General features: G+C 34.9%; 1 protein-coding gene across 3 annotated transcripts in view; it reads left to right on the forward strand.

The window, feature by feature from the left end:
- Positions 1-27,659, forward strand: part of gus (splA/ryanodine receptor domain and SOCS box containing gustavus) — a 217,295-nt gene that overhangs the window by 146,024 nt on the left and 43,612 nt on the right. The window contains exon 1 of one of the 3 annotated variants that reach the window (XM_085952264.1): positions 12,437-12,909. The exons of the other annotated variants lie outside the window; for them this stretch is intronic. Within the exon in view, the coding sequence (XP_085808390.1) occupies positions 12,455-12,909 (455 nt within the window). The 5' untranslated portion in view covers positions 12,437-12,454. Of the gene's footprint in view, positions 1-12,436; positions 12,910-27,659 lie in introns of those variants that run through there. 3 annotated transcript variants of the gene reach the window in all.

Below are 27,659 nucleotides of genomic sequence, written 5' to 3' on the forward strand. Positions count from 1 at the left end.
GGGCCCCTTGCCCCCCCCCCCCCCCGGGTGCGCCACTGGTGTAAACCACTCCAGAATTCGGGTGGACACCGAGAATTTTTTGACATTTCCATTAGAGATTGAGTTTCTAAAAAAACCCGACATTAGTGTTTCGAAATTTTTGTGTTAGAAATTAAAATGTAAGAATTTTTTTCTAAAGAGGGTGCTGGAGAATTTCACCCCTGGGTGCGCCACTGCCTAGTTGTATAAGAAACAATGTTGACAAGTATCATGAAACACCCATAAAGTAAACTTTGAATATATTGAAAGAAAAATGTTTTTTAGGAACAGGATACACGTACTCGATATATAATACTATTATTAAATTCTTATATTCTTCATTAAACATACATGCTCGAGTCGGTAGCTTAATTGGTAAACACTCCAAAGCAAGGTCCAAAAAAAAGTATTTTCCATGTTATGATTTGTACACATTATGTTTTTGATGTAACTAACTACAAACTATAGATCTACCATCATAAATTGGCATTTCAGCGAGGGCGCTAGTATGACATTGAGAATGTTGCCATAACTAACAAAAAAATGGTTATTTATAAATTTTTATTGGTAGTAGATTTATGTACAAATATTATTTAAATAAAAACTTGTTACATTTTTTATAACCACGAGGAAGAAATGCATAGTTGGAAAAATCAGAAATTGGAAAATATAAAGTAGTATTGCGTATATTTTAGTCATGGAAAAAATATAATAAAAAAGCGAAAATAAATTAAATTAACTATAAATTATACAAACAATGTAGAAATTATATAACTACCATAATGGTTCAATTCCAGATAGACTATATTCTGTGTCACTATCAGGACCATTTACGGTAAAAATAAAACCAGTCGAGGTCATATTATGTAATTCAAACTTGTAAATGTCAGTATAATTAATATACTAAATTTCTTTATAAATCCGTTTACATACACAAATAATAAGTAAGTATTAATTTATATTGCTATCCAACATTAATAATTTTTTATATCATAATATAAATGCAACTTGGTAACACTGAACGCCTTTCATGGCGGCTGGCCATTGTATTCCATTATCGATAGAAATAATCAATTATTTTTGTCCTTTTTCGTCATCGCAGAATTGCCGTAGTTTTTGAATGATGTCTCTGGCATTCCCACGAACTGTTTTAGAACTACTTGCCATTATGCACTATACTTATTTCTTCTGTATTTTCAATAATCCCGAATTCTGCACGCTGACGTTTCACAATGTAAACATTTGACTCAGTCTGGGATAAATTTGTCATAACGCCCAATCAGTAAACACTACTGCGGACTTATTTTCGGATCGCGCTTCGTCTCATTCATTTCTTCGTGGAGACATAATTCGTTGTTGATTATATTTTAAATACTTACCAAATAATTGGTGCTAAGTAGCTATCGAATTATGTCAAATATTAAAAGGTCACATTCGTTTATTAATACTTTGGACGCTGAAAACGCACATGCGCGTAATGACCAGGCGGCCGATCTATGTAATTAACGTGCATTTTAAAGGTGCTAATTAAAAAGTCAGTATCTACTCAGCAGCGAATGCGTTAATAATCTAAAATGCTCATTATGTTTTCATATGTACAAACAATAAAAATCTTGCGAGCAAGAAAATCAGCGCACCTAAATTAGCAACAAACACTCGTTCGATTATAAAATACTATATCAAATATAAAATTATGTACATTCCTTATTTAAAAGGAAAAAGCTTTTTTTTACCTGTTGATCTCTTTTTGATAGGTATATTTTATTTATCAACACTAAATATAATGTGTTTTTGATTTTTTGACGCCATGAGAGCTAGATAAACGCAAGCGCAATCCATAAACTCGAGCAACATGTTGTAAAATTAAATGGCGTTTGAGACAAATTTATCCTCGATAGACAATTTTAGTTTCAAATTCGACCGGCTGACGACTTACGATTTTAGATCTATAACTACATTTTGTTAGTCAATGAAATATTCTGTTCAATAATTTATTGTCCTTATCATTTCACATGGCATGTTATCCGTTATTCTTACTGACAGCAAATAATTTAGAATTTTTTACAACCATAATTATTAGGTATTATCGCTGGATATTTGGTTTTAAGTAGCTACAGCTAATCATCTACTTTTGCATAGTATTTATTGTTCAAGAGTAGTTTAATAATTTAGTAAGTAAGTATCCTAATGTCTACACTTTCTTTGCCAGTCGTCAAGAATGGTGTAGCTGTAGCATGTAGGTATAATCTGACTATGTACCTGGGCGTTCGTATCTCTTATGTATTTATACAATGGTTTCACCAGCGCCGACTGAGATTGACATCGCAGCGAGATAAGCAAACGTTTCAATATAATATGTAAGCCATTCGACCCATCTCGATGTCGTCGTGCCGAATTACCATTTTATTAGCAATCCCTCCTGCGCTACTTACTATCCAGCAACCTTGCCCCATTCAAAGTATATGCGCATAATATAGAATGTCGCCGCATCTGTAGAATGTAGTCAGCACCTTTGCCAATTTCAACACACCTCCGATTTGGAGAAGCCTGCTTTATTGTATACCTACCAAGGGTCTCTTAGTAGCTCTTTCTAGCTCAAATAAAATCGCATATAAATACTTCTACTACTTATACTAAATTCAATTCTTACAATATCATTGCCTAATATTTTTCTTGAAATACACTAAATACTTTATTCTAAAATTTAAATAGAAATATAGAAAACATCAAAAACGTACAATTTAAATGGAACTAGTACCTATTCACCTAATGAAAATTTCAATCATTAATTATAAAATCAATAACGTCTACATTATGATTGATATAAAGCGTTCAATTATTTCACTTATATACAATAATTTACAATAGTTTACACACACTATGTATATCAATTAACTCGAATGACAGTCCAAATCAAGATACAATATTCTTATTATATTGTGTGTGAACAAATTAATATTGCATAATAATTGTTCAGAATTCCCATCAAATCTAACAACATACCTATATATTTTTTTTTGTATTCTGTCGCGGATGGAGATGGAAAATATTGTTCACATAATAGCTACAGATAGATAGATCTTCTTGGGTTGGACTAGACCACACCGGGTGTTTTAATAGCTAATTAATATCCCGGAATGTGTAAATATAATTCTTTGTTCATAATATGTATGTATAGATTACTTCTACTACGAAAAAAAATTCTTAAAAATCACTAATGTCTAATAAAATTTATATCTTTTATTCCCACTCTTATTTTTTATAGGCTTGCGAATGAGCTGAGTGATAAAAAATGTCTTTATGTTTCTCAGCAGCAGACAAATTAACGACAACATTTAACATTAATTGAGCAATATTAAACACGATGGGAAAACTAACACTATCTTATGTAGGTAATAGGTACCTATTGAATTTACATTATTTCCACAGCCAGTGTTTACTACACGTAGTGAGATATGTACCTATGTATCTCTTCATTCCCCTTTCATTTTGAATCATGTCGCTGCGAAAAGTTACCTCGGCGACCTGAGATATAACATTTATTTCTCCCTGAGGTGTCGATAGTGGTCGCTGCCCGTTTTATAATTCTACCTTTAAACAGTTGGCGTTATTGGAGTGCGGTGCGTATAATATTATAAACCCGACCGAGACGAGGTTGGTTGCGCTTTGTTCCCTGGACAGGTTTACCTTCGTCGTATCTTCGGCCGCTGACCGTTGCCTCTGCCGTATGGTCAGAAATCAGAACCACACTGATCTCACCATTATCATAAGTAGGGGGCACTTCATATATTATATTAAAAACAGCTGTATAAGTAGGTATAGAAAGAAAGTATCTATACTTGTATCGGTACTTTTTGACGTCCCTACCCACACCCCCTTATAAAGCTTCTTAGCACTGTCTTACTGCTGCAACGGCTGCAAAGGCTTACCTTTTTAGTTGTCAACCAACTATCACTCTATATAAATTTAGTTTCGTTTATTTTAACTGAATTGGGTTATTTAAATATATATACTTATACTTAGCCGATCCGCATTTCCCTCAATTAGTACATACTATGGCATATTATTTGTTAACAACGTATGTATATACGAGACTAATAGCCGCATTTCTAATATGTAGATATATCTCTTCTCCTATAGAATTTTTTGAAATCTCGAGGAACCCTTCCTGGCTGACACACATAGATATCCAGAAAGGTAAATTTATTACAAAATATACGTGTAGGCAAATGTATCAATAGTCAATGATATACATAGGAAAAATACCGCCCTTAAATATACTCAAAATACTGGGCCTTAGAATTTTTACTATGTAAATGAATTACTTACTACAGTTTACTATTTCTGAGTGGCTATCTTTAAGGCATAAAGCCCACCAAAAAAGCGCGCGACGCGCTCACTACTGAGTAGGCCCCCTCCCACCCGCGCATTACCCTATGTAATAAGGGGCCCAAGAAGCACAAAATAATTATTATTATCAGCGTCTCTCATAACAAAGCAATGAAAATATTATATTATTTCGGGGCTTGTAATTAATATTCACGATGACATTATTCTACCAGCGAAATATCGGACACGCAATAAAATTAAGCAATGAGTTCTCTGTTATTAAATAATGGCTTCTCGCCCGTCGATCGACGACGCTTCCAGAGCGTGATTTTGCTCGCCGCGTTCAATGAATGGACTCCTTTGTATTTTCGTTCATTCGTATCGCCGAGAAGCCAAAAAACGATGACTCATGGGGCGGGCGCGCATAATGTGTCGTCAAATCCAGTGTGCGCTGGCGTATTTGATTACGTTGTATTTTCGATGATTTACGCGCCACTTGTGAAATTTTGCGCGAGAGCCCCACTTGCTGCGTTAAGTGGGTTTTACGCCTAACGAATATTGCGAATGAAAAGAAATCCGTTAAAAATTACACATCCATAAATATATTATTAATACACTATGACTATTCAGTCTGTCGGTGCTTCAGGTGAAAATGTTAAATCGCGGAATTTTCGGAACTCAAAATAAGCTTTTTATTAAATATCTAACATTAAACATTGTTCTTATTTTATTACTGAAAATTTTTCAAATTGTTCATGTTATATTGTTATGCAAGCTTTTGCGATTTATCATATATCCCTTGTCATGAATCATTGACTTGGATAAGTTTAATTCATTTTCTAGAATTGAAAGTACCTACCACGAACCACTGCGTGCTTTATGCCGTGTGATTTTCATTAAATGGGGTTTTAAGGTGACCATAATTATTATGCGGGGGTACATATCGAATAAATTTTGCGACGTCATTATTTTCGAACGCCGTAATGCCATAAATTATGTTCCCTTCTTTAGTTCCCATTTTAATTTGAATATTTTTGCGAAGCCTGTCGCATGGAATTTCCCTACGTTTTCAGTGATAACTAAACTCGAATTTAAGATCGTAAAACTCCCCACCTCGTACGCAAATTGTGTAAAAATATACATATTCACACCTCATAATAATATAGTTAGGTAGGTAGGTAGGTATGGGAAAACAGGAAAAGATTAAACTGGGTTTTAGTTAGATAAGTTTTCAAAAATATGGTTTTCTTCTTTTATTAAATTTTATTATTTCAATGCATTTACGATTTTTTGGATGTCTATGTGTTTGTCTAAAGTAAGACAGAAATTTTCATGAACTGTCCACCACTACGTGTTTAATATCTAATATTATTTATTAAATATGCGTTAATGTAGCTACAGATTTTTGCATACTTAACTTCTAAAATATCATAAATTCTTTTTTAACTGCAAAACATGTATTAGGTACTTTAACCCTAACCCTTTGAATGCTAAACAACGATATAATATCGTTGTTCATAATAACAGCGAGAAACGCTGAATGAAGAATAAACGAGAAATAATGATCGTTGTTGACGTCATATTGCTTGAAATATTAATTTTTTCGGGAACTTCCTACTGCGTCATTATCAAAGTGGTTTTTGTGATGTTTGCTTTATACATTTAAATATTTTTAGTAAACACTTACTTTGCAGGTTAGGTAATTTATTTATTGGAAATTAAAGTTTTTTATAGATGGAAAATCCAACAAGGTAATACCTTGTTATAAAACATCTAATTGTCAATAGGACGATACAATTAATGACGCGCATGGAGGGCTTCATTAGTTTTATCAAACTATGTGCTGAAATCTTATAAAATATGTTGTATTTTTTAGTACTAGTGCAGTTGTTATTTTGTTACCCATTAGTTTTCACGCACGCAATGTGCGCCGATGTCCCATTATACATTCTATGAAACAATACCATTTTTTATCAACATTAAATTATGATCAACATAATTATTGTAAATGGTAGCATTCCTCACTGAGAATTTGAAAAATATTAAACACCTAAAGGGTTAAGAGAGATAATGTTTCTATTGAATTAATGTGAAGGTTAAATTTATTAATAATACTTACATAATATTCAAAAATTTCACTAACAGACATACCTATTTTGTTATGTAAAACTGACCGATCGATTGATCTCACAAATCAACGAAACGGCTCAGCATATTTTTACCTGTTTTTTCTCAGCAAGGATTAAGTGGTATGTATGTACCTACCTGCCGTACGTATTTCGTTACATTTTTTAAGTGATTCCAATCAGGTTCATTGACTCACACTCGGAAATTTATTACAAGATACCTATGTAGATTTTTCTCTATGATATTCAAGTTTTAAAATTGGTCAGATATTCTTTGGGCTTGTACCTAGTTATGATAAGCAGATACTTGTGAATGAAAAAAATACATTTTAATATTCATCACTATTGAAGTACTAAATTAGTGCTGTACAAAATGGTGGAGTATGATTATTCATAAGCAATCTGTGGTGTGGGTAGGTACCAACGTACATTTTAATATTATTTGATTAATCATCATATTTAATTAACTTTAACATTACAATTTATAATGTATCACTTTTTTACTGAACACGGCCAGAATTATGTAAGATAGGAATATAATATATCTATCTTACCTAATAAGTATATTATACTTCGTCTAATCATTGTGATGACTCGCGAGCATCAAAATCACATTATCTTAAGAAAAAGACGAACACATCAGTGGATTTCTTTGGTAGATGCTAATAGATATATTAACAATTAAACAAAATGCAAGACATCTTAGACATCTATAATATTGTAAATGTATTAGGTACTTACATATTATTATACAATTCACTCCTGTACTGAGCATACGGGCCTTCATACAATCAAGGTTATATTATTAACAGACTGTTTAAGACAAATAGTTGTTGTCTATAAATACATCAAAGCACCATCCTCGTTGCAAAATTAAAAATCTAACTAAATAGACTTTTCCGATTTTCTTCGTAATATAGAACAAAGAGAAACCGCAAACTATGCAAAATTATACGGGTGAAAAATATTGTGTGTTTAATGAAAACTTGACTGAATTTAAATGCGTAAACGTAATTATGTTAATTTTTTTGAATTAAAAAGTTTCTCCTCCAAATCACAGATTTGCAGATATTTTGCAATAGAAATAACGAAATGTGTTTTTTGCCAGACCCAGGATTCGAGTCTGCACCCACTGGTTTAGAAAAAGCACTATACATGTAATACAAAAGCACATGACCATGTTGTACAAAATTCACTGTCGGGTCAGTTAGGAGGCAAATTACTTTTCTCTGAAAGACGCATTTCCATCATCGATGGAGAAATACCATGGACATAATATTATTAAAAATGTCCAAGAGAAATGCTCAAATAATGTGTCGCTACTAAAGAGTTTTCACGGCGGCAAGTTTTTGAACGAATTAGCAACTGAGCCCCACCGCACGCCCAAAATCATGTCCACTTATTGCAGAAAGAAATTGGTCCATTAAGATACATTTGACCGGGACCAATTCCCACTTTATAAACGCTATTGTCAAATGAATATAATTAATAATTTTATTAACATGGCCTCGAAAAATGAATGTCACTCGCCATAATAGTGTTTCAAATGTCAGATTGATAATGATAAAAATAACGCTTTGTCATTTTTTCACTTCAATTCGTATAATGGCGGAAAATGAATAGTGGCAATTCATTATCTATTTTGGAGGTGTGGTACTTTTAATTAAATTAGAAGTTAATTTTATACTTGGTCGTTGTTATCTAGCATTTGAACATACTTAATCTAATATTTTTCTGTCATACCAACGCTAGGTATAATAATAACCTTTCAGCGTTTTCGTAAAATTACCAATATTTATTGTACACAATAGTCATATTAATTATTATTCTTTACCATTGAATTACAATTAGAATAGACAGAGTCTGGAAAGTTACAATAAAATACAATCCAGGTTTAAAATGTCTGTACATTTTCAAACTTGGCATGGGATGTGCATCAATGGGATTTACGCGATTTTGTAGTTATGACGGCACTGTTGAATGAAAATTGCATGCTTGAAATGTTTCGTTGTTTATAGCTATTGACTTTAAGTAAATAGTGATGACTTGACAGTAAAATGAAGATCTGTAAATATTTTGAACATTATCAGATAATATTAGGACTTTCAACGTAGGTACTCGTATCTATCTACTATTATGTGCACATCCAATTTGCGTGATAGTCATACTATAGTACAGAAAAGCTGTTCTTCATTCAATATCCCCCCTAAAATGAACATGGAATCTAAACCATCTAGCTTAGATTTTAAAGTCTGATCATCATATTATTTTAGTTAAATCATGGCCATACTAATTTTTTGTCAGTGCATAATCATAGTTTGAGAAATATTAAATCATTTCATTTAAATGACGTTATATATCTAACAATAAATTTAAAATATCTAAGAGCTGTTTAATCCGCAATCCGCCCAGTCAGAGGGTGCGTAAAATCGAACAAGTTAACTTTTGAATAAGTATTTTGCTCTAATTTGAAAATGAAAAGTGCACACGGAACTCGCCCCCTCGGCCATAGTAAAGTTTTCCTCGGCGTAAAATTGGCAACGCTGTCGCAAACCTCCTCTGAATGCCACCCTATATGTTCACTGCCAGTGGTGTGCGTGGGTGTGTAAGGGCGAGTTGAAAGGAAAATTTTGGCAACGTCGCCTCAAGGAAAATTCATATCGCGACTTCTTTGCTGGCATACCTAACGTGATTGTTGACTTTTTTTATAAATTTGGAAGATGTGACCAAAATTGATTAGATAGGTAAGTACCTACTACTAAAACAGTAAATAGGTGCCTATCGACAGATTCTATTAATAATATATGTTTATATTGTTTTTGGCATAATTATAGTTTTAATAATTGTAGGCAAGTCACACACATAAGCACACTTAACACAAGCAGCATGACATTTTAAACAGATTGTTAATTTTAGACGTTTTGTCCTCAGGCGTAGTCTATCGATGGATTCGTGACAAACTTCAAAAGACTTTGTAGGAAACAGCATAGTATGTCCTGATCAACCATAGTAAAAACAAGTAGGGACACATTTAACTATTTGATTATCATATTAATAATTGATCTAACTTACCCATCTAAATTAATGTTCTAATACATTTAATTAAATTTATAATTCCTCAATATACCTACGTGGGTATAGTTTATATACGCTGAACGAAATCAAATAGGTAGGTAGCCAAATCGAACATGATGTCTCCGTCTTTTAACGTTTGTAAAATGTTCCATCGCATTGAAAAATGTTGATAATGGGTACATAATATGCCATGTGGTGCATACTAGCATACTGCACTAAATTCTATTATATTGTAGTTACTGCGCGAGAAAAATGTCAAAGCGGGACAGCATGTATATTCCAGCTATATCCCATCCTAATTTGGATCGAGTATAAGTCGCAAGTATTTATTGTTTTAAAAGGACTAATTTGGTACTTTAGAAAGAGAAGATGATGCATTTGAGATGCTTGGTGTGGAGGCGTTTACTAAGGATTCCATGGATGGCAAAGAGAGCGAATATCTCATTTATAAAATTAATAAATTTGGAAGATCGGCTCTCTAAAATGTGTCTCCTAAGAGCTCTGCAGTTCTTTGGCCACATAACAAGAGAAAAACCATAATTTGTAGAGGCCCATCGTCAGAGGAAACATCGAGGGCCGATGCGGAAGAGGGAGAGCGCCTACAGTCCTACACGATGGTCCAACCAACATCTTAATACCTCTATATTCAGCTGTGCGGATGGCGGAAGCAGGGATTGTTGGAGACATATAACTAGATCATACTCAACCAACAGTGAGAGACAAGAAAATGAAGGAGACTAGATTATTTGATCCTATATATTTTTTGATTTGTTATAAGTATATTATAATAAAATGATGTTATGCAAGGGTTGCAACCAGGGAACACAAAAATAATGGAAAGTGGGTTGCTTTCTGGGTGAAACCGTACAGAAATTTAATCTCGATTGTAAAGAAATATAGGATAAACTTAAATCGTGTTAAAGAATACTTATGTTGTTTTCAATAGTTACGTCTGTATCATAATATGCATTAAAGTTTGTCACGTAAACGAAACGCGCATTCAATAATGGTATTGGTAATATTTTAACGCGAATTGTATTTTATGCGTTTTATGGCCCGGTCGTTATAAAGTAATAAACCACCCGGTTTCAATTCCTTGGTCCATGGCGGCTGAAGTTCACATAGGATCTTATTAATCTGTTATGCGGTTGCGACTTTGTAATCATTAACAATTAATATATTATTATATGTATAATAGGTATATATTTTGTTAAACAAGATTAGTGGTAGGTATACGATCAGGAAAATGTTTAATGAGGGTAATGTCTCGTGGGTATGATGGCTTAGAAAAGGTTGACATCGCTTTTACCGTTTTTTGTTGTTTCGGAAAGAAAGAAAAATGCTTAATTCGTCGGCCATGACGAGGAAACATGAAGTAATTAGAATGAGAGATACTCCATTGCTCTCTCTTATCATCGCTCGTTTTCGCATTATCTCGATCCCGCACCTCTGCCTCCCGCCACACAGACTTTCCCCTTGCCCGATCAATACGCTACCCCAAATCCGACTTTGCCAAGCCACCAGCACCCCTAACGCACTCGTTTTCAGGGAGCAAAGTTTCATGCCCGAATTCCTATTGAATTTCGTACAACCGTTTTGAAGACTTTGCGCTGAACTCAACTTTATTTCACGTTTGCATAAAGCTTTATTTCGCATATTCTGTTTTCCACCAGAGGCCGCAGTGTCTCAGAGCTGCATTATTTGACTACGTCATATTACATACAATTTCTGTTCTGGCAATTTCACGCATGTGACTGATGATACAAAAAAATCGTATGAAACTATGAACTACATAAAATAATGTTCGATCTAAGATAATTTCTGGTAAATATTACAATTTATATAATATAGTATTCATTGATTAACGGGTAGGTCTTATGAATACATACCTACGTAGGTATATATCTTTGCATTGTGTGATTATCAATACTTCACTAACATTAATACCAAACTGCAGAGACATCATGTGTTATTTGAAATATCGTTTAAAAACCAGTTTCCACTGCTGGTAGAGGAAGGCGAGATTCTTGGGGCATTGCAACTACGACGAAATCAATTTGAAATGGTGTTGGTGTCATGGTGTCATTAGAAAGTAACAATACCAACACCTAAATGAGTCGCCAGCACTGGCACACGAATCTGACACCATTCTACATACCTATTCATCATAATCTAAGCCACTCTCGGTTCACCATTAGACGAAGGACACTCCTTGCTGTTTCCACCCTTCTCGGTCGGTCGTTGGATTTCGTTACCACGTAGGTACTCCCGCTAAACTTGATTAAATCATAATTAGATCCAACAGGTTCTTGGCCGCCTTAAAGGTCTTGATATCCTTTGGGTACCATTGGATAATGACATTTATCCAGCGAGGATCTGCTCGATCATATCGGGTTCTTCGTGTTTTTGGAAATATGTATTTAATTTTATTAAAATTTGTTAACCGTTACCTACTGCCTCATGTATAAATCAATATCAGTACTGAGATTTTTTGTATATTGTTAATAATTTAATGTACCTACCTAATATCTATTATCAGGTAATGATTGTATTCATTCTATCGATCTTTCGTGCCGTAGTATTTAGTTGTTAAGCTCGCTGATAAAGAAAGTTTAGCGATTTCGTTTGATATAGCAAAGTTCATTATTTCTGAGAATTTGGAAAAGTTTACTATCAGACGCGGAAAAGTTTGAGGAACATGCGGAAAATGTTGAATGAGTTTTGTAGCTTCGAAGTCTGGCCGCCGGGAGTGCTGCATTGAAAATGTCGGTTCCGAGCATGCGCGCACCGCAAACGATACAAAACCTCACTCTATTGGTTGGCTTGTTTTGGTGGAAAGTCGCTCCGCCAATCGCCGGCCGAAGCCCGCCCGAGCTCGCGGTGTTTTGGCCTTCCAAGGTTAGTCTATGTTTAGGCCTTTAGCTATGATATCAACGCCAGAACTTAACCTAGTATGGTTGCCTAGTGTTTTGTACAGCGGTGCCGTTCAAAAAAGTGCCGGAATATTGAACCGAAATCGCAGGATAAACGCGGATTATAGTGCTCTCGTGAACGGTTGTCGTGTTGATTTGCAACAAAATGGACGTTTCAGTGCTTCGGTGAGAAATTGTGCGGAGCGCCGACTCGCTGGTAGTTTTGGATATCTGTCGGCGGACGCCGGGGGATTCGGGTACAGCGAGGAACAAAGGATAGGACCGGGGTTCGTCCACGGTCGGGGTTTCGGGTTTAACAGAAGTCGCTGGGAAGGCGCGGCCGTGGTGCGCGCCCCCGTGGACATCCTCGGCGAGTATCCGTATGTCGTGTACTGGAGGACCGTCTCCGACTCGCACCGCGCGCTCTTCCCGTTCGCCATGGAAACCAGGTACTCCCACCCTCCACCACGCTGGCAACCCTTCCAAACAATTCACTAATGACAGTAATAATAATAACATCAACACGAGATTAGAGATGAGATTAGAAATTATTAAGCGGACATTGACTTGATTGTAAACAGACATGAATAGGTAAGTAAGTAGGTAATGTGCACTACCAGTCGCTTTTGACGGATGTCAGTTGTAAGTGTGTTTATTAATATCATTTTAGTATGCACACCTATCCACTTATCGTGCCTACACACCATGCAAATGTGGAAGTAGCTATCTACCTATTACATTTTTGTTGTTTAATAACCATGCCGATAACTTTACTTTACGATTATGTGATTGGGTTACTGATTATTTGATGAAGTACATTAAATACTGTATGAATAAAACATAAACTTGTTGACTCTGATTATACCCAGATAAATTTGAAACTTTCGGCCACATGCTGAGACGTTTTGAATGCAACGAACGAGCCAAGTTTTTTCTTTGTCTTGGAAACCATTTGAGGCATTTGAGCGGACTTCTGTGTCGCGTTCCCATGCTTATTCACGATTCAAAAAATATATAAATATGGGGTAATTTGTTCGATTCGTGTAATAATTCCTTGACAGGAAATAATTTCAATCCTAAATTTCTTCATTCGCTTGAATGTTAATTAGTAAGTACTACTGTAATGAAAATAATGAATTAAGTACTATATATACCTATTAAGTATTATTAATATTTTTATTCCTCCCTGGCTAGTGTCTAGTCGCTGTCTACGTACTGAACAGTTGGTTATTCAGTACACTCAGTGGCTTTCTGTAAAATTTAATTCTTTGTTTATATTGTCCAGTCGTAAGTCCGATGAAATAATATTATGAAGGGAAGATTTGGACAATGAGGCCGACACTACAATCATCTGTTCAAGGCATTTACATCATTGATTGATTACAATTATAATAGTAGGTACCAATATTATGATATAATTATTATTGTACATATGGCCATCATTATTTAACCAATCTGAACTGTCTTATCATTGTAATATTACTAATGTTCAATCTTCATACTCAATAAATTCACTCTGTACAAGTACCTAGCAGTTTCTGCTGAATTTGTCATTTGTCAAGGAGAGAGGCATGTTTTTTATTCAGTTTTAATTTCCGTCAATTAAATCCTATTAAAACTGTGCTAATGGATGGATGCACAGCTGTCATCCATTTATGTTTAAAAGTGAATCATCATTTATAGCTATATAATAGATAATAATATAACCTAGTTTCGCTTAGTTATATGGATTCCACTAACGTTTTCATTTTATTTCGTATTATAATAGATAGTAGATACAGATACAACAGAAAGATCAGATGATACTTACCATGATTTTGTCGAAACATATTTGAATTATAACTGATGAAAGATTTATACTAGGACTCCATATAAATCGGTTTCAGCGATCTGGGTTTCACCTTTGGGCATCTGAGGGCACTAGGTATGTTTATTTACTTATGGTAAATACACGACCATCGCTGAATTCGTTTCATTTGTAGTAAATCATCAGTACAAAACTTTCATCAGATTGTTTTCATAATTTTAATTGAATTTCCTAGTCGAAATTAATCTTATAAAATAAATATAGGTAGGTATGTACATTGTTATCCTTTTAGTGGGATTTGTCTGAAAACTTCTAAACACACATACACAGGAGTGCAGACTTTTGTGCCTACTTCGGTGAGGGACTTTGTTCTTTGTCAGTGTAAAATGTGAACAAAAAACGTGGCACACAAAAGGTGCGCTGCTGCTGGTGGTGAAACCATTAGCCCCATAGAAACAGAAACCGTTTCGTCGAAACTGCACTCTCCGCATTCCCATGCCCCTCCGTGAACCCGCTTGCCTTTTCTACCCTATTCACAGACCCACCATGTGGAGTTGCCATTATACCTAGACACCGTTATTATTTTATAATTTTTTGTCGTCCCTTTTCCAAACTAAAATAACTTGAGTATCTAGGCATCTATATCTACTTCCCTGGTGGCTTTCAACGTTTTTCACGTACTTACGTATTTCCAAAAATGTTTTTCGTTGATTTGACGGTGTTTTTAACTGTATGAAGAAAATGTAAGAAAACAAAAGAAACAGCAGGTACTTCAATAAATTAACTTTTCAAATACCTACTTATAGCCACAGGTATGTACTTACAACTTTCAATATTACATTACAATGCAAATACAATAATGTGTATTCCTATGACACTACCCATCTACATAATATACATATGAATAACCAGCCTAGGATGACCGCGTTGTCGCAAATCAACTCATTTCGTATGTACTGCTTTAATCTTCAAGATATTCCCCGGTTACTCAGATTTATAATTTTATTACATCACTTAAGTAGGTACCTACTGTATGGGTGATAGGTGTATCGTTCTTATATGTACTTACATGCATATTATTATTTACATTACATCGCCACGCTAAAGAATCATAATATAATATGGGCGTCCACAGTGTGGACGTTGTAACAGATTCCTTAACCTATTAAGTCTACCCACTGGGTCCAAACATACATTGAAAAAGAACATGTGAATTGGTCAGACCAGTGATTTGAACCCGGGACCCGCGACATTATAGGCCGGCACGTTACCGTTCGGCGATCGTGGGCATATTAATACAATATGTCTACTTCAATATCGTGCGATGGATATCTATATTCTACGTGGTAGGTATAAAACGGTTATTTTAAATTCTATATAGGTAGGTACATGATCATTTATTTTATCCTCAAAAAATGTGAAAATCGTGTAGCTATTCTGTTTATAGGCAAGGTTTTTTTTTATTTATGCTGGTGCTACATACAATAATTCCAAAAGGTAGATATAGCAGGGTTTCTTTTTTGCGAGCCACGGCTAATTCGATCGTAACTTAGTTGTCGTAAAAACTCCCTAGCACATACATACCTACCCAAAAGTTGGGACCTTTCCCAGAACCTCTGCGTTGTTGCGATGACGAATTAGGTCATGCTGTAAGGCTGCGAGCAAAAGGTATGACACCTGCCCGTCCCTTGGCATCAACTATCACGTTTTTATTCAACGCGATTCAATGGAGAGATATTTTCGTATCGCGTATTGTCATATTCAATGAATGTAAGCAAGCACTTTTATCATAAATTTCTGAAGACAGCAGCTGTATATAGGTTCCACACATTAGGCAATTCTATTTTGCATTCATAATTTGTATTACGAATCTGGCATCAGTACGAACGTTGACTTATAACGCCAGTAACGTCCCCATACCTAACCTAACCTAATATTATTATGAGACTTGTTCATATCTAGAAATCCTATCCACATCCGAAATGTGTATTACTACTGATATCGTTTATAAAAATAATATGTGAATATTAGGAATTCATTTAGGTATTTAATAATTATTGTACATAAAAATGTATTGTCATCATGTTATCGAATTATTAGCACGATTTTTGGGTTGAATAATTCAATCATAGTACAATGACTACTCACTACCTTTTGTATGTCTTTTATAAGTAATCATTGGGAGACAGCAACTTAAAAACGTTTATTCTAAGAACAGTTAAGCTAAATCGTGAATAAGTTGATTTCTTGTGAATCATTTGAGTCAGATGTAGGAAAATTGTCAGTATAAATGAGTAAATTTGGTCTCTAGCGTAAAACTATATGACCTACAAATTGGCTGTTGACAATGCTTATGTAATTATTATATGAGTGTAAAAATTAAATGTTATGTAGGTATTTCTCTGTAAATGCGACGAAAAAAATCACAATGTTGGCTTTTACAATTTCTTGCGGTTTTGTGAATCATGCTGTCTCATAGTTAGTTTGACTTGTGAAAACATATATCAATTAATTATCGGCCTAATTAATCACGACATAATAATGTATGCTTAAATTTCTTGTATTTTATAACATCTTGGATCGATTAGCAGTGTTCATTGACCTGTAATCGGTCGTAATTCACCGGTCGATAACACGCCCAGTAATTTCAATCCCGACCGGTTGTATGTAATCCAATTATTATCGTAAGAAATAATTTCACACATGGGTGACCCCATTGCTAGAGTGGCATCGTCACCCACTGAACTCTGCATCATCGGGCGGTACACCGCGCCGAAGTAGAGGTAGCGCACCGCCGAGCGACGCGAAGGTGAGCTCCAGAAGGAGGAACCACACTCCTCGCGGTCGTCTGCGACTCGCCGAGTTCAAGGGCTTGATCCCCTCCACTGCTGCCGTGTGTTTCTTGACGCAGTGATGGCAAATCTTTACCACCGGCCGCCGGTGTCTGGGTCTGATACATATTTTTTCTAGAACTGCCACTTTTCATTCAATACTAAAATCTACTGACTATTCAAACGTAGGTGGGTGTGTCGTGTCTCATTAAACAAATATATCAGAATAGGTACATCTAATATTCTAATATAATCTGAGAATGAAACACGTCGCGTGCCATTAAACAATATCTATACTATAATTTGAAGAATATATTTGGATGGTCGTACCATCCTTCGGTTTTTCTTTATACCTACATATCCATAACCGCAGTCGGATTTAGACAAAATTTTGACAGTAGACGGAGGCCGACGAGCCGGCGAGCGTTGCATCCCGGGGTCAATTTTACGGTTTTTGCGGAAAAGGGCAATCGCGTACAGGGCCTTGAAAAGCGGAAGTTGATGCTGCAACCCCCATTTTTATTGAAAATGTCGCTAGAATGTATGCATTTAAAAAATATTGGCGTTTATTTCAGCTCGATCGGAGGTCAAATGGCAAAGTTAGATGCAAATAATTGTGTTATTAGAATCGCTAATCGGCATGTAGGCGCTGGCGACGCAGTGCTGCCACATTAGATCGGAACGCTTTGCTCACGGACAATTATTGTATGTAACGGCATCAAGAGTGGGGGAGTAGGTAGTAAAAATCTATATATCTTGGCACCAAATGGAAAAGCCACAAATATTGTATATCGAAAAGCCCTGGAATGTTGGATTGGATATTTATATTATATAGAAAAGCCAATAATAAATTTAATATATTTTTTAAGATATAACAATAAAAATAATATTATAATCTAATATATTTTTTTACTTTTTTAAATTCAATCCTTTGCATTATTAAACGTATTAAATTTAGAAATTTTATTTTCAAATATTAAACCATTCCACTCCCGGGCAGCGCCGGGCGATACAGCTAGTTATTTCATATGTGGTGATACCTTTATCGATACATTAATATTATTGAAAAAATGCCACAATCTTTCTGTACCGTTTCGATGCTTTTATGTTGGGCTAATCGTTACTGATTTATATATGTTTAAGTATCGTCATATTTATATAACGTATTCTGATATCCTAATAATTCTACGTTTCAGATAACTATAATAATTAGGATGTTAGGATGATGAATATGCCCATGAATTTACGGAATCTTTGCGAATAAAGAAATTGTAGGAAGATGTACCTAGATGTCATTATGATGGTCTTTTTATCCTGTGAATCAACATTTCTTGATCTCAAAATGTATAATTTTAAACGTTGGCCTTCTAAAATTGTGAATAAAATCATATATCTTTTGAAAAAATATTCAAGTTCTTTTGTGAACATGCGCATTGTACATTTCATTTAATTTTTATTAGATTATATTCAGAAAACTTTACATTGAAGTTTGCAATTGACATCTCCTTTTGAAGAAGTTAACCATTTCGGAATCTGTATTATACCTACTTATAAGTATATTGTATTATAATTAATGGGCATGGGTTATAAACTTTTTATTGTATTATTTGTAGTGTACAACATCGTTTGTTTTTAGAATACTTGGTTTTTTTTCCATACTTACCGTCCGTTTGAGTGGACATAACAGAACAGATTACTATTATAGAAATGTGAAAGCCAGTCGACATGGACCACGGTTTTGAAGCCGGGCTGGGCGGATTACTTTATGATTTATGGCCAAGTGTACTTAAATAATACCAATATCCAATTTCCGTTTCGTTTAGGTACGTGATAATCTTTAATGTGTGTATAGTTACAATACAGACGTAGCTGTTGAAAATAATATATTCTTTAACACGTGTTTAAGTCTGTACAATATGTCTCCACACTCGAGATTTCAAATTTGATACAGCCTCATCCAGAAGATAACCCTACTGCCCATTATGTTTGTGTTCATGATGTAGGTAGGGTGTAGCTGTAGAGTAAACGCCTGAATTAAACAATTTTGAGGTGCAATGCTGGAAAAATAATTATATATTAGACTACCATTACCCGCCACTGAACTAAATATGCATATAATATAGGTACATTTATCTTTGGCTGATATTTTCATTTGTTTTATTTTATAAAATAGATTTTTTTTACTGTTTCCCATACACACGTAGATATACTACCTATAATAGAGTAGTCGACAACAGAAACAGATGTTGCGTCTGTTTTATGGATGTATAATACATATATCCATCGCCTGTTGTTTCCTCATCACTGGTCCTCTTAACTTAACTCTACCCTCCGCCCGCCCAAACCGGATTCCTGGCTGCAACTTTTTTTGACGTCCGCGCTCGCTCGCAGACCGCGTCGTGAGTTTTGTCTTGTGTTTTGTTTGTTTGGGCTCGCACACTCTCGGTCGAGTTTGTATTCGTTGGTGCTTTGACTTTCGAGTAGCCTTGTGGTACTCACCTCTCCGACCTGTCAGAGCATCCCGCTCCCGTGGACCCAGAAGACTATCAATAGGATCGAACGTTGATCATGTTTTACGACCCATCCTGTGAAGGTTTTGCAATTCACGTTAATTTTGCGTGTCTGTAGTACCTACACAAAAATCACGAGAAATTATAGTTGTTGAGCTAATCCGTAAGAATTCAAGAATAAAATTGCAAATCCAGGCAACACAAACGTAATGGGAAGTGGTTTATCTTCTGTGTGTGGTTGTATGAAGGTACGATTCTTGAATCTGAAGAAATATGTGATTTTCGTATTCAATATGTTTAATATTTGAGGACATTCAGGAGTCTTTGTTTGTATTGTAAACAAAAAAACTACCAACTTTAACTATGGTATATTATGCTAAATAATTTCAAATTTCATGCTAGAATAAAAATAGAAGGACCCTTTCCTTTTATTTTTGTAATCCGAATTTTTATGAATGCCTCTTAAGTTTTTTTCTGCGTGAGATTGTAACAAGTTTTAAATATCGAGTGTGAAGAAAAACATATGGGATAAACTTAAACATTGTTAATAAAGCATATGTTATTTTCAATAATTACATATGTATCTTTCTACACATTAAAGTTTTTTTTTTTTTTAGAATTATTAATAACCATGTCCTTGCTTTTTCGTACAAGGTGGTTGTTGTTAGTAATCTTTGAACAATCACAAACACCCAGGCTTTGAGAAAAACACATAAATGTTTTTGTCACGACCGGGAATCGAACCCAGGAACTCTCGGGTGGAAGGCGAGCGCCTTACCAACTTCACCACGAGAGCCGCCCACACATTAAAGTTTGTCGCGTATGCAATAATGGGTATATTTAAAGACACTCGGTGCGCTTTGTATTTCATGCGTCTTATGACCTGACCGCCATAGGCCAAGACTACCGTACATGTCTCTTGATCTATGACGACTGTATCTGATGTATCCATTGATATACTACTGGATGAATCATATGCTTCTTAAAATGACGCCCGATTTTCAGCGAGTCGGCCTTTGTTAAAACTTACTGAGTAAGCCCGGTCTAGCTTGCATCTTACTCTAACTAATAGTCAGCGCATGACGACTTGCTCTGTCTGTTTTGCGTTGCAGTACCCTTAGGTTCACTATTCCTTGAACGCAAATTTAGTTTTACAGCCAGGCCAATACGGGTGAAATTCGGGAATCCATGTTAACGGTCTTAACGCATTATACCTACAAGGAAATATTATAAGACGATATTCGTTATATCTTTTGTGGTACATTTTTAAAATGACACTTGTATGGGAACTGCTCATCTAGTAGTATATCAATGGATGTATCTATAGTCTATGACTGTATGTATATCATATTTTTTATCGCTCCTGACTCTCAGCCAGTTATATTATGTAGTCTTTATTTTTAGATACGAATTCGAATATTGTTTAACTTTGTTATTTTGAGATTGACCCATGCAACTTATGTAGACATTAGTGAACTACTTATATCATTTATTGCTTCGAGTGAATTTTTAATGCTATTAATTTCCATAACATTGATTTGTAAATGGCTGTGGACTGTGATACTGATAATGACTGATAAACTGATAATAATATATTGACTCATGTTGCTTACTTAAAAAAAACAATTTGGTTCCTTTATTTTCAATATAGCGTACAAGTAATCGTGTGAGGTAGGTCATGATCGAGACAGGAGATATTTAGTTGGCAGAAATTCCATTTAGGATAATAAAAAATTGTTAATAATATTACTGCCATATATAGGTATTGTTTATATTACTTAATTCTTTTTTCTTTTTCTTTCGACCATGTCCGATCCTAATAGGATCATATGGGCCTCCACAGAGTGGAGGTTTGTATTGACAGATTTTGTTTTTTTTTTACGAGAAATGGATGTCAGCCACTTGCTCAACCTATTATGTCCATACCCTGACAGACACAAATTGAAAAACAATATGTGTACTTGCCAGACCCAGGATTCAAACTTGGGACCCACGGCTTTATAGTCCAACGCTTTAGCTGCGCGGCCACCGTGGTTGTTAATTAATTTGTGAATAAGTGGGTATTACTTAATTACTTTCATAAAATTAAATAGTACAACAATCCTATGGTTCAGTATCACAATCACCTGTGACATGTTGTCTCGAGTATATTATTTTCGCTGTAATCGGGGCGGGGTGTATTGGCTGATCTGCCAATACACCCAGCATTTTTTGTAATACCTATTTTTGTTAGTCAACTAATAATCATACAATGAATGAGTATATCACTACTCACTATCATTGCCCTGATTATAAGACGATTTAGTTTAGTTCCCTCCATTACTTATTATTCTAATTCAGGATCCTAAACATAAATGATTTTAGTGTGCTTACTGATTGGCATTGTCGTGTGTGTTTTGCATCAAGTTTCAGTGTAGGTATTTCCCTGATATAATTATATGTTGATATAATATATTGCACTTATTAAACCCATTTTCCAAATATTAACTAGCCGAGTCCAATGTATTTTTTTAAATCTATAAACCCCGTTATCCATCCAGAACTCTCGGCATTAGCTGACATATTCCTGGCTGTGCCATGCAATTTTTGAAGTCGTGTGACAAAATTGCGCGCGCAAATGTAACGCATGTTTATGCAACAATAACTTTGTCATGGGACGGAATTTTTTCCCGCCGATGCGACATAATTTATTTTGCGCGGCGACGTTCGGGTGTTCTAAATGCTGGAGGTTTGTAATTTTCAGCTGTGGCTTTGGCCGGTTGGGTGATTGAATGTTGCAACTTTTATTATGATTATTCATATTTCGTTTTGGTCTCAAGCGTACATGCGTACATCTGGAGACTAACATTCTACACTGTTAATTTATATTCATAAAACTTTATTTATATTCATAAAACTTTATTTATATTCATAAATCTTTATTTATATTGGAGTGTATATTTATTTTTCATTGTAAAGGTTGTGTATCAAGATTTGAGGCTATATTTATGTAAGTATTATTTGTGGGTAAAATTATATATCAATAAATAAATAATTTTTGTGAATGTTGAGTTGGTAAATAATTCAAACAATGGTATGTTGTAAATTTACAATATTTAGATACTTCATACACAAAAATACATATTTTTACGGTTTAGGATAATATTTGTTGTATATCCCATGTCAATTTATTTATTAGCGGTTTATAATAATTGAAGACAATATTAGTTATTATGTTTCATCACAAAAGCCAATAACACGTTTCAGTTAAACGTTAACCCATTAAATAGGCTATGTTTTACTCTTGATTTGTAATAAATTATTATTGTTAACGAAAATAGTTGTACAGTCATCCGAAATAGCGGTTTACTAAATTTTTCAAACACAGGTTTTGAGATTTTTTTGGTCCAAAGTAGGTACATTCTACAATAATATTTTGTTTTGTTACGCCAAAGAAGTATAACTTCTAACACGTACATAAGTACACACACCGATTTTTTTTAATCTTCTGAAAAATTGAATTTATTTCCGAAGAGACCATACATAGATTCCAAGCAACACACTCACTGATCCGCTATATCTACCTATACTGAATTGGCGACGTACCTACTGTAATTTTAGAAGTTCATATTGGGTACCACGAGGACGGCGATGGCGATACCGTGTGTAAGTGTAGTATTATAAGTGTTTTATTTTTAGTTAAAAGCTGTCACTATGACAAAAACGCTCGGAACCACTGTTCAAATCTTTTGTCTGTCATCTAATTGGTAAAAGCTGAACTTCTATAAATAGGTACATACCATGATAGCACAAACTCAAAGATAAGATTAGTTTCAACCTCCAAGTAAGTACCTGTAGTAACCTTGACCTTGGTTATAATTTATGATATGGCATCATATGACTCATGATAGTGTATTACATAACCACTTTTTAGTTAATCCAAATCAGCATACATATTATATACCTATTATGTATTATTTTGGTTTCCCATCTGCATATAGGTAATTTACTTTCGTGTCTCTAATCATTTTTTCTTCATCTTTATTTCACGTATTTATTATGAGAATTTGACACATTTTGTCTTCTGAGATTAAAGTATTTTTAATAATTGATGTTTTGTAGATGTTGAATCTCGATTATGATTTAAATTAAAACACACAGTCAATAGTGGAACAACGCCCTAACCACTTATACCTATTATGTAAAAATAGTTTTGACTTGGGAAGTAGCTCCGATCTACGGAGTCTTTAGCCTCGGCTCTAGTCGGGACTTTAGTTTTTTTATTGTTATAATACATTTTATTTTTGCACTCATCTTGGGACCCATGTATCTTATTGAACCCATTTAACACCGAAATAGGTTCACCAGTTGTCGCACAACTTCAAGTAGGCACAATACGAAATTATATAAGTACAATATCATACCTGTACTTTATAGGTACCTACTCGGGTGTGATACAATATGTGTATCTAATAAATTCAAGGCTCCAATGGTCAGACCAATGACAGCAATGGGCAATAGATCGCTAGATCGCTCATCGTGAAGTTGAGAGTGTGTTGTAAGTACATATTCATTATTTTGTCTGGTCGCAGTAAGCAGCAGGGCAGGCCATTGAACTGACGCTGTCATTACTCGGAACCAAGGCGCACAATGAAACGAAGGGGCGTCAAACCACAACCACGCACTTCTTCTGTCAGGCAGAGCCGTAACCTATCCACATCCATCAGACCGAGACGTGTCAACTAAATGCATCCGCGAACAACATTATAATACTTTGATGAGCAAGAACACAACTCTCCCCCCCCCTGTCCAATACTGTTGGTAGCGGGTCACGGCACATAATACGTAGCTCCAGATTGTTCCACAATCTAAATTTATTTATTTCAATCTGTATCCTTTCAATCAATCTCCTCATACTTAAATTTTCCTTTAGGGAGTCGTAGTGAGATAATTCGCGTTCTAATGTTTTTATTTTTATCTTCCGAAACGTTACAAATTGTCTCACAATTTTTGCGGCGGTAAAGTTGCCTTTTTTTTTTTTTTTTAATGGCTTAGTTTATGATAAAGCATTATGGTTTTAAGACTTTGTGGGACTTCTCCTGCATTTATTGGATAATCCGCCAAAATGTCGTTCGCACGACGTAGCGTATTTTATAGTGCGTACTTCAGGTTAATTTATTACTTAGTCGAATTAGTGTTTACGTGGCAGAACTCTATCTTCTATGGTGTAATGGTTTTAAAACACTAATTTTTTTTTTCTAATTCTGCGATATTTGGGTTGTTTATGTGGACAGCTACTTAGAAACCTAAACCCAACTGTGGAATGGCACTGTATATCTGTTCGAAGCCCGAAAAATCTGTCAACCAAAATAACTGAACTATTATTACGAATTAACAAAATACTTTACGAAGCGATTATTCGGTTATATCTAATAAATACTAAGGAATACCAAACAGTCCCACTGTGACATTAAATTAACTAACATGACGTATTAAGAAAAGACGACATAACCAAATCGTTGTGTTGCATCTTGTACGGTTTAAGTCTAATAAAAATTTATGTAAGTAAAAAAGCGCCGTAAACCTTCAAATTTGCAGGAAATAATATGTTTCTACCCGTACCTATACCGTGGATGCTGGATCGAGAAATATTTCACAAAATAATATACCACACAATGCCCACTCACTGATACCAAAAATAGAATAAATCCTTCAGATTACATTATACCCTCTCTCCGTCGAGGCGTCCCTTATTAAAAAAAGCTCGGCGTGGTCTCGCGGACCTTCCACTCTTCCACACTCCTCATCGCAAGGTCACAATCTCTTCTCTTGCGAATCGCGACGCACTTCGCAATAACGATTATTTGTGAAACTACGTTTATTTATTATGTAGAATCATTATTTTCATCGAACGAATTACTTTTGAATCACCATATCTTTTTAACCTCACCACAATGAAGAATCAGACATTATATTATACTTAATTAAAATATCTTCGGTTTCGCTTTCAAAACAAATTAACTGACGAACCGCTCTATATTATTAAAATAACGCGTAGGGTAACTACTAAATACTATTATAATATACATATTGCTCTAAGGTTTTAGTGTATATAATGCCGGGTCCACACTGGCAACAAGTTGCTGGCAACCTCGTTAGAACAGGACGCAATGGCAACGAAACGGCACTGATTTTTTTCACTGGAAGATTCCTTGGCCAATTTAATTTAATTTTTTTTTAAATAATTTTTTAATTTGATTTAGACAAACGCACGTTGTTTGAGGTTTTTGTGTGGTTTCGTTCAGGTATTAGGGGAGTTTTTTCATTACTATGTATTTTACATGTATATTACAAAAGAGAAAACAAAATCGAATAGAAAATTTGAATCTATTGGCGTAGGTACCTTCCTCATTTAATATTTATGTAATAATCGGTAATCATAATAGCTGAACAACTATGTATAGGTAAATCATTCTACAGTGACACCATAGGCGATTCGCACGTGTATTGAATTGCTTGCGACAATGCCTGTTTCAATGCTAGCAAACAATACCACTACAACTGCAAGCCGCATTTGCCGTACCCATGGTGGCTCTGTAAAACGATTTACCTATACCTAATAATAGTATGTTATCAATAAATTCAATTGTTCCATTGTCAATAAATTATGACCATGAAGTTGTTTGACATAGTCAAGTCTACTCCATTAAATCAACTACCAAATCGGCAAATACCCACACCACATTAATTGCTGCCATAAGTAGCAGTACAGGGCAGCTAGTATGATGATTGATGATTAAACTAGGTATCATAAAATGCAATTCCGCCAAGTAAGTACCTTATACTAAATGCACTCACTTTTATTATTGACGGTCAATAAAATAAGTGATGTAGGTACATGTGTTTCTGATAATTTGTCAGTAAATTGGAATAATAATTAATAATTACGTATTGTATAATAATTAAAGTCATTATTACGTATCAAACAAATAGTGTTGATTGAGACAATAAAATCGTATGTTTTGGAAGTAGTGGTCTTTGCTTGCTATCAGTCCGTCACTCCGCCACCGATTGTTGATTATTATTTTGGTGTGCAATTGACCTCGACATTGACATTCAAAATCACGTTAGCAAATAATATTTTTAATCAATTCAACCTTTTGAATGTCCTCGAATATCGAATGGTAAATATAGTTTAAGAATATCAGTCATGACAGAATAAGACTTATAATGATTTTCAATCACACGATCAATACAACGCGACAGTGACGAGTCGTCGAGTAGGTCGATTTCGTTTCAAATTATTATTTATATTTGGCTTTTCTACAGCAGAATCCAGTGACGTCCCTAGACAAAATGCCGCCCCATTTTTTATACCTACAGTATTTTTCATCATCCTTGCGCGTGTCGTTTCTGGTCACCAAGGACGTCGAAGGGCAACGGAAGTCAACTAAAAATCGCGAACCCGACAAAAAATTATAGTCCTGTTAAATCTTTGATGTTAATTAATACATTTTGTATCCAACCAGTCAGCTGATTTTTTTAATGGAAAGATATTTTCGTTATTATTTAGGTAGCTATTTCTCTATATACCAAATGATTCTCCTCGATTTGCCGCCCTTCAAGTAACTGCCGCCCCCAAGCGACGCTCAATCTGCCTACCCCCACGGGACGTCACTGGCAGAATCTGTTTAAAAACAACACATTCAACATCAATAATAGCTACCTCTCTGTTAACTAATGAAAGTTTCATCATCGTCATCCATCGGGGTCCGATCCAATGCTGGATGAAAGTCTCGCCTAGCTCTCTTCACATTTATCGGCCGTATTTCTCTTCTGTCACGTGCATCCATCAAACCAACTGGTTTAAGGGAATGAAATCCCTGTGGTTATTTAACCCATTGCAGTTGGGTTACAGAATACAGGACATCCAAAAGGATTAATGGATGTAGCTATCATTTTATGGTGTCGGTTGTATAGAGTCCCATATATTTTTTTTAAGAATTATTTGATTTATAAAATCTATTTTTAATTTCCAAAATAATGATTAGTTTGGTAGGTAAGAGGTGTTT

The sequence above is a fragment of the Rhyacophila brunnea genome, unplaced genomic scaffold (genome assembly GCF_057557595.1).
Source record: "Rhyacophila brunnea isolate RB1 unplaced genomic scaffold, BYU_Rbru_1.0 scaffold_3, whole genome shotgun sequence".
NCBI lineage: Eukaryota > Metazoa > Arthropoda > Insecta > Trichoptera > Rhyacophilidae > Rhyacophila > Rhyacophila brunnea.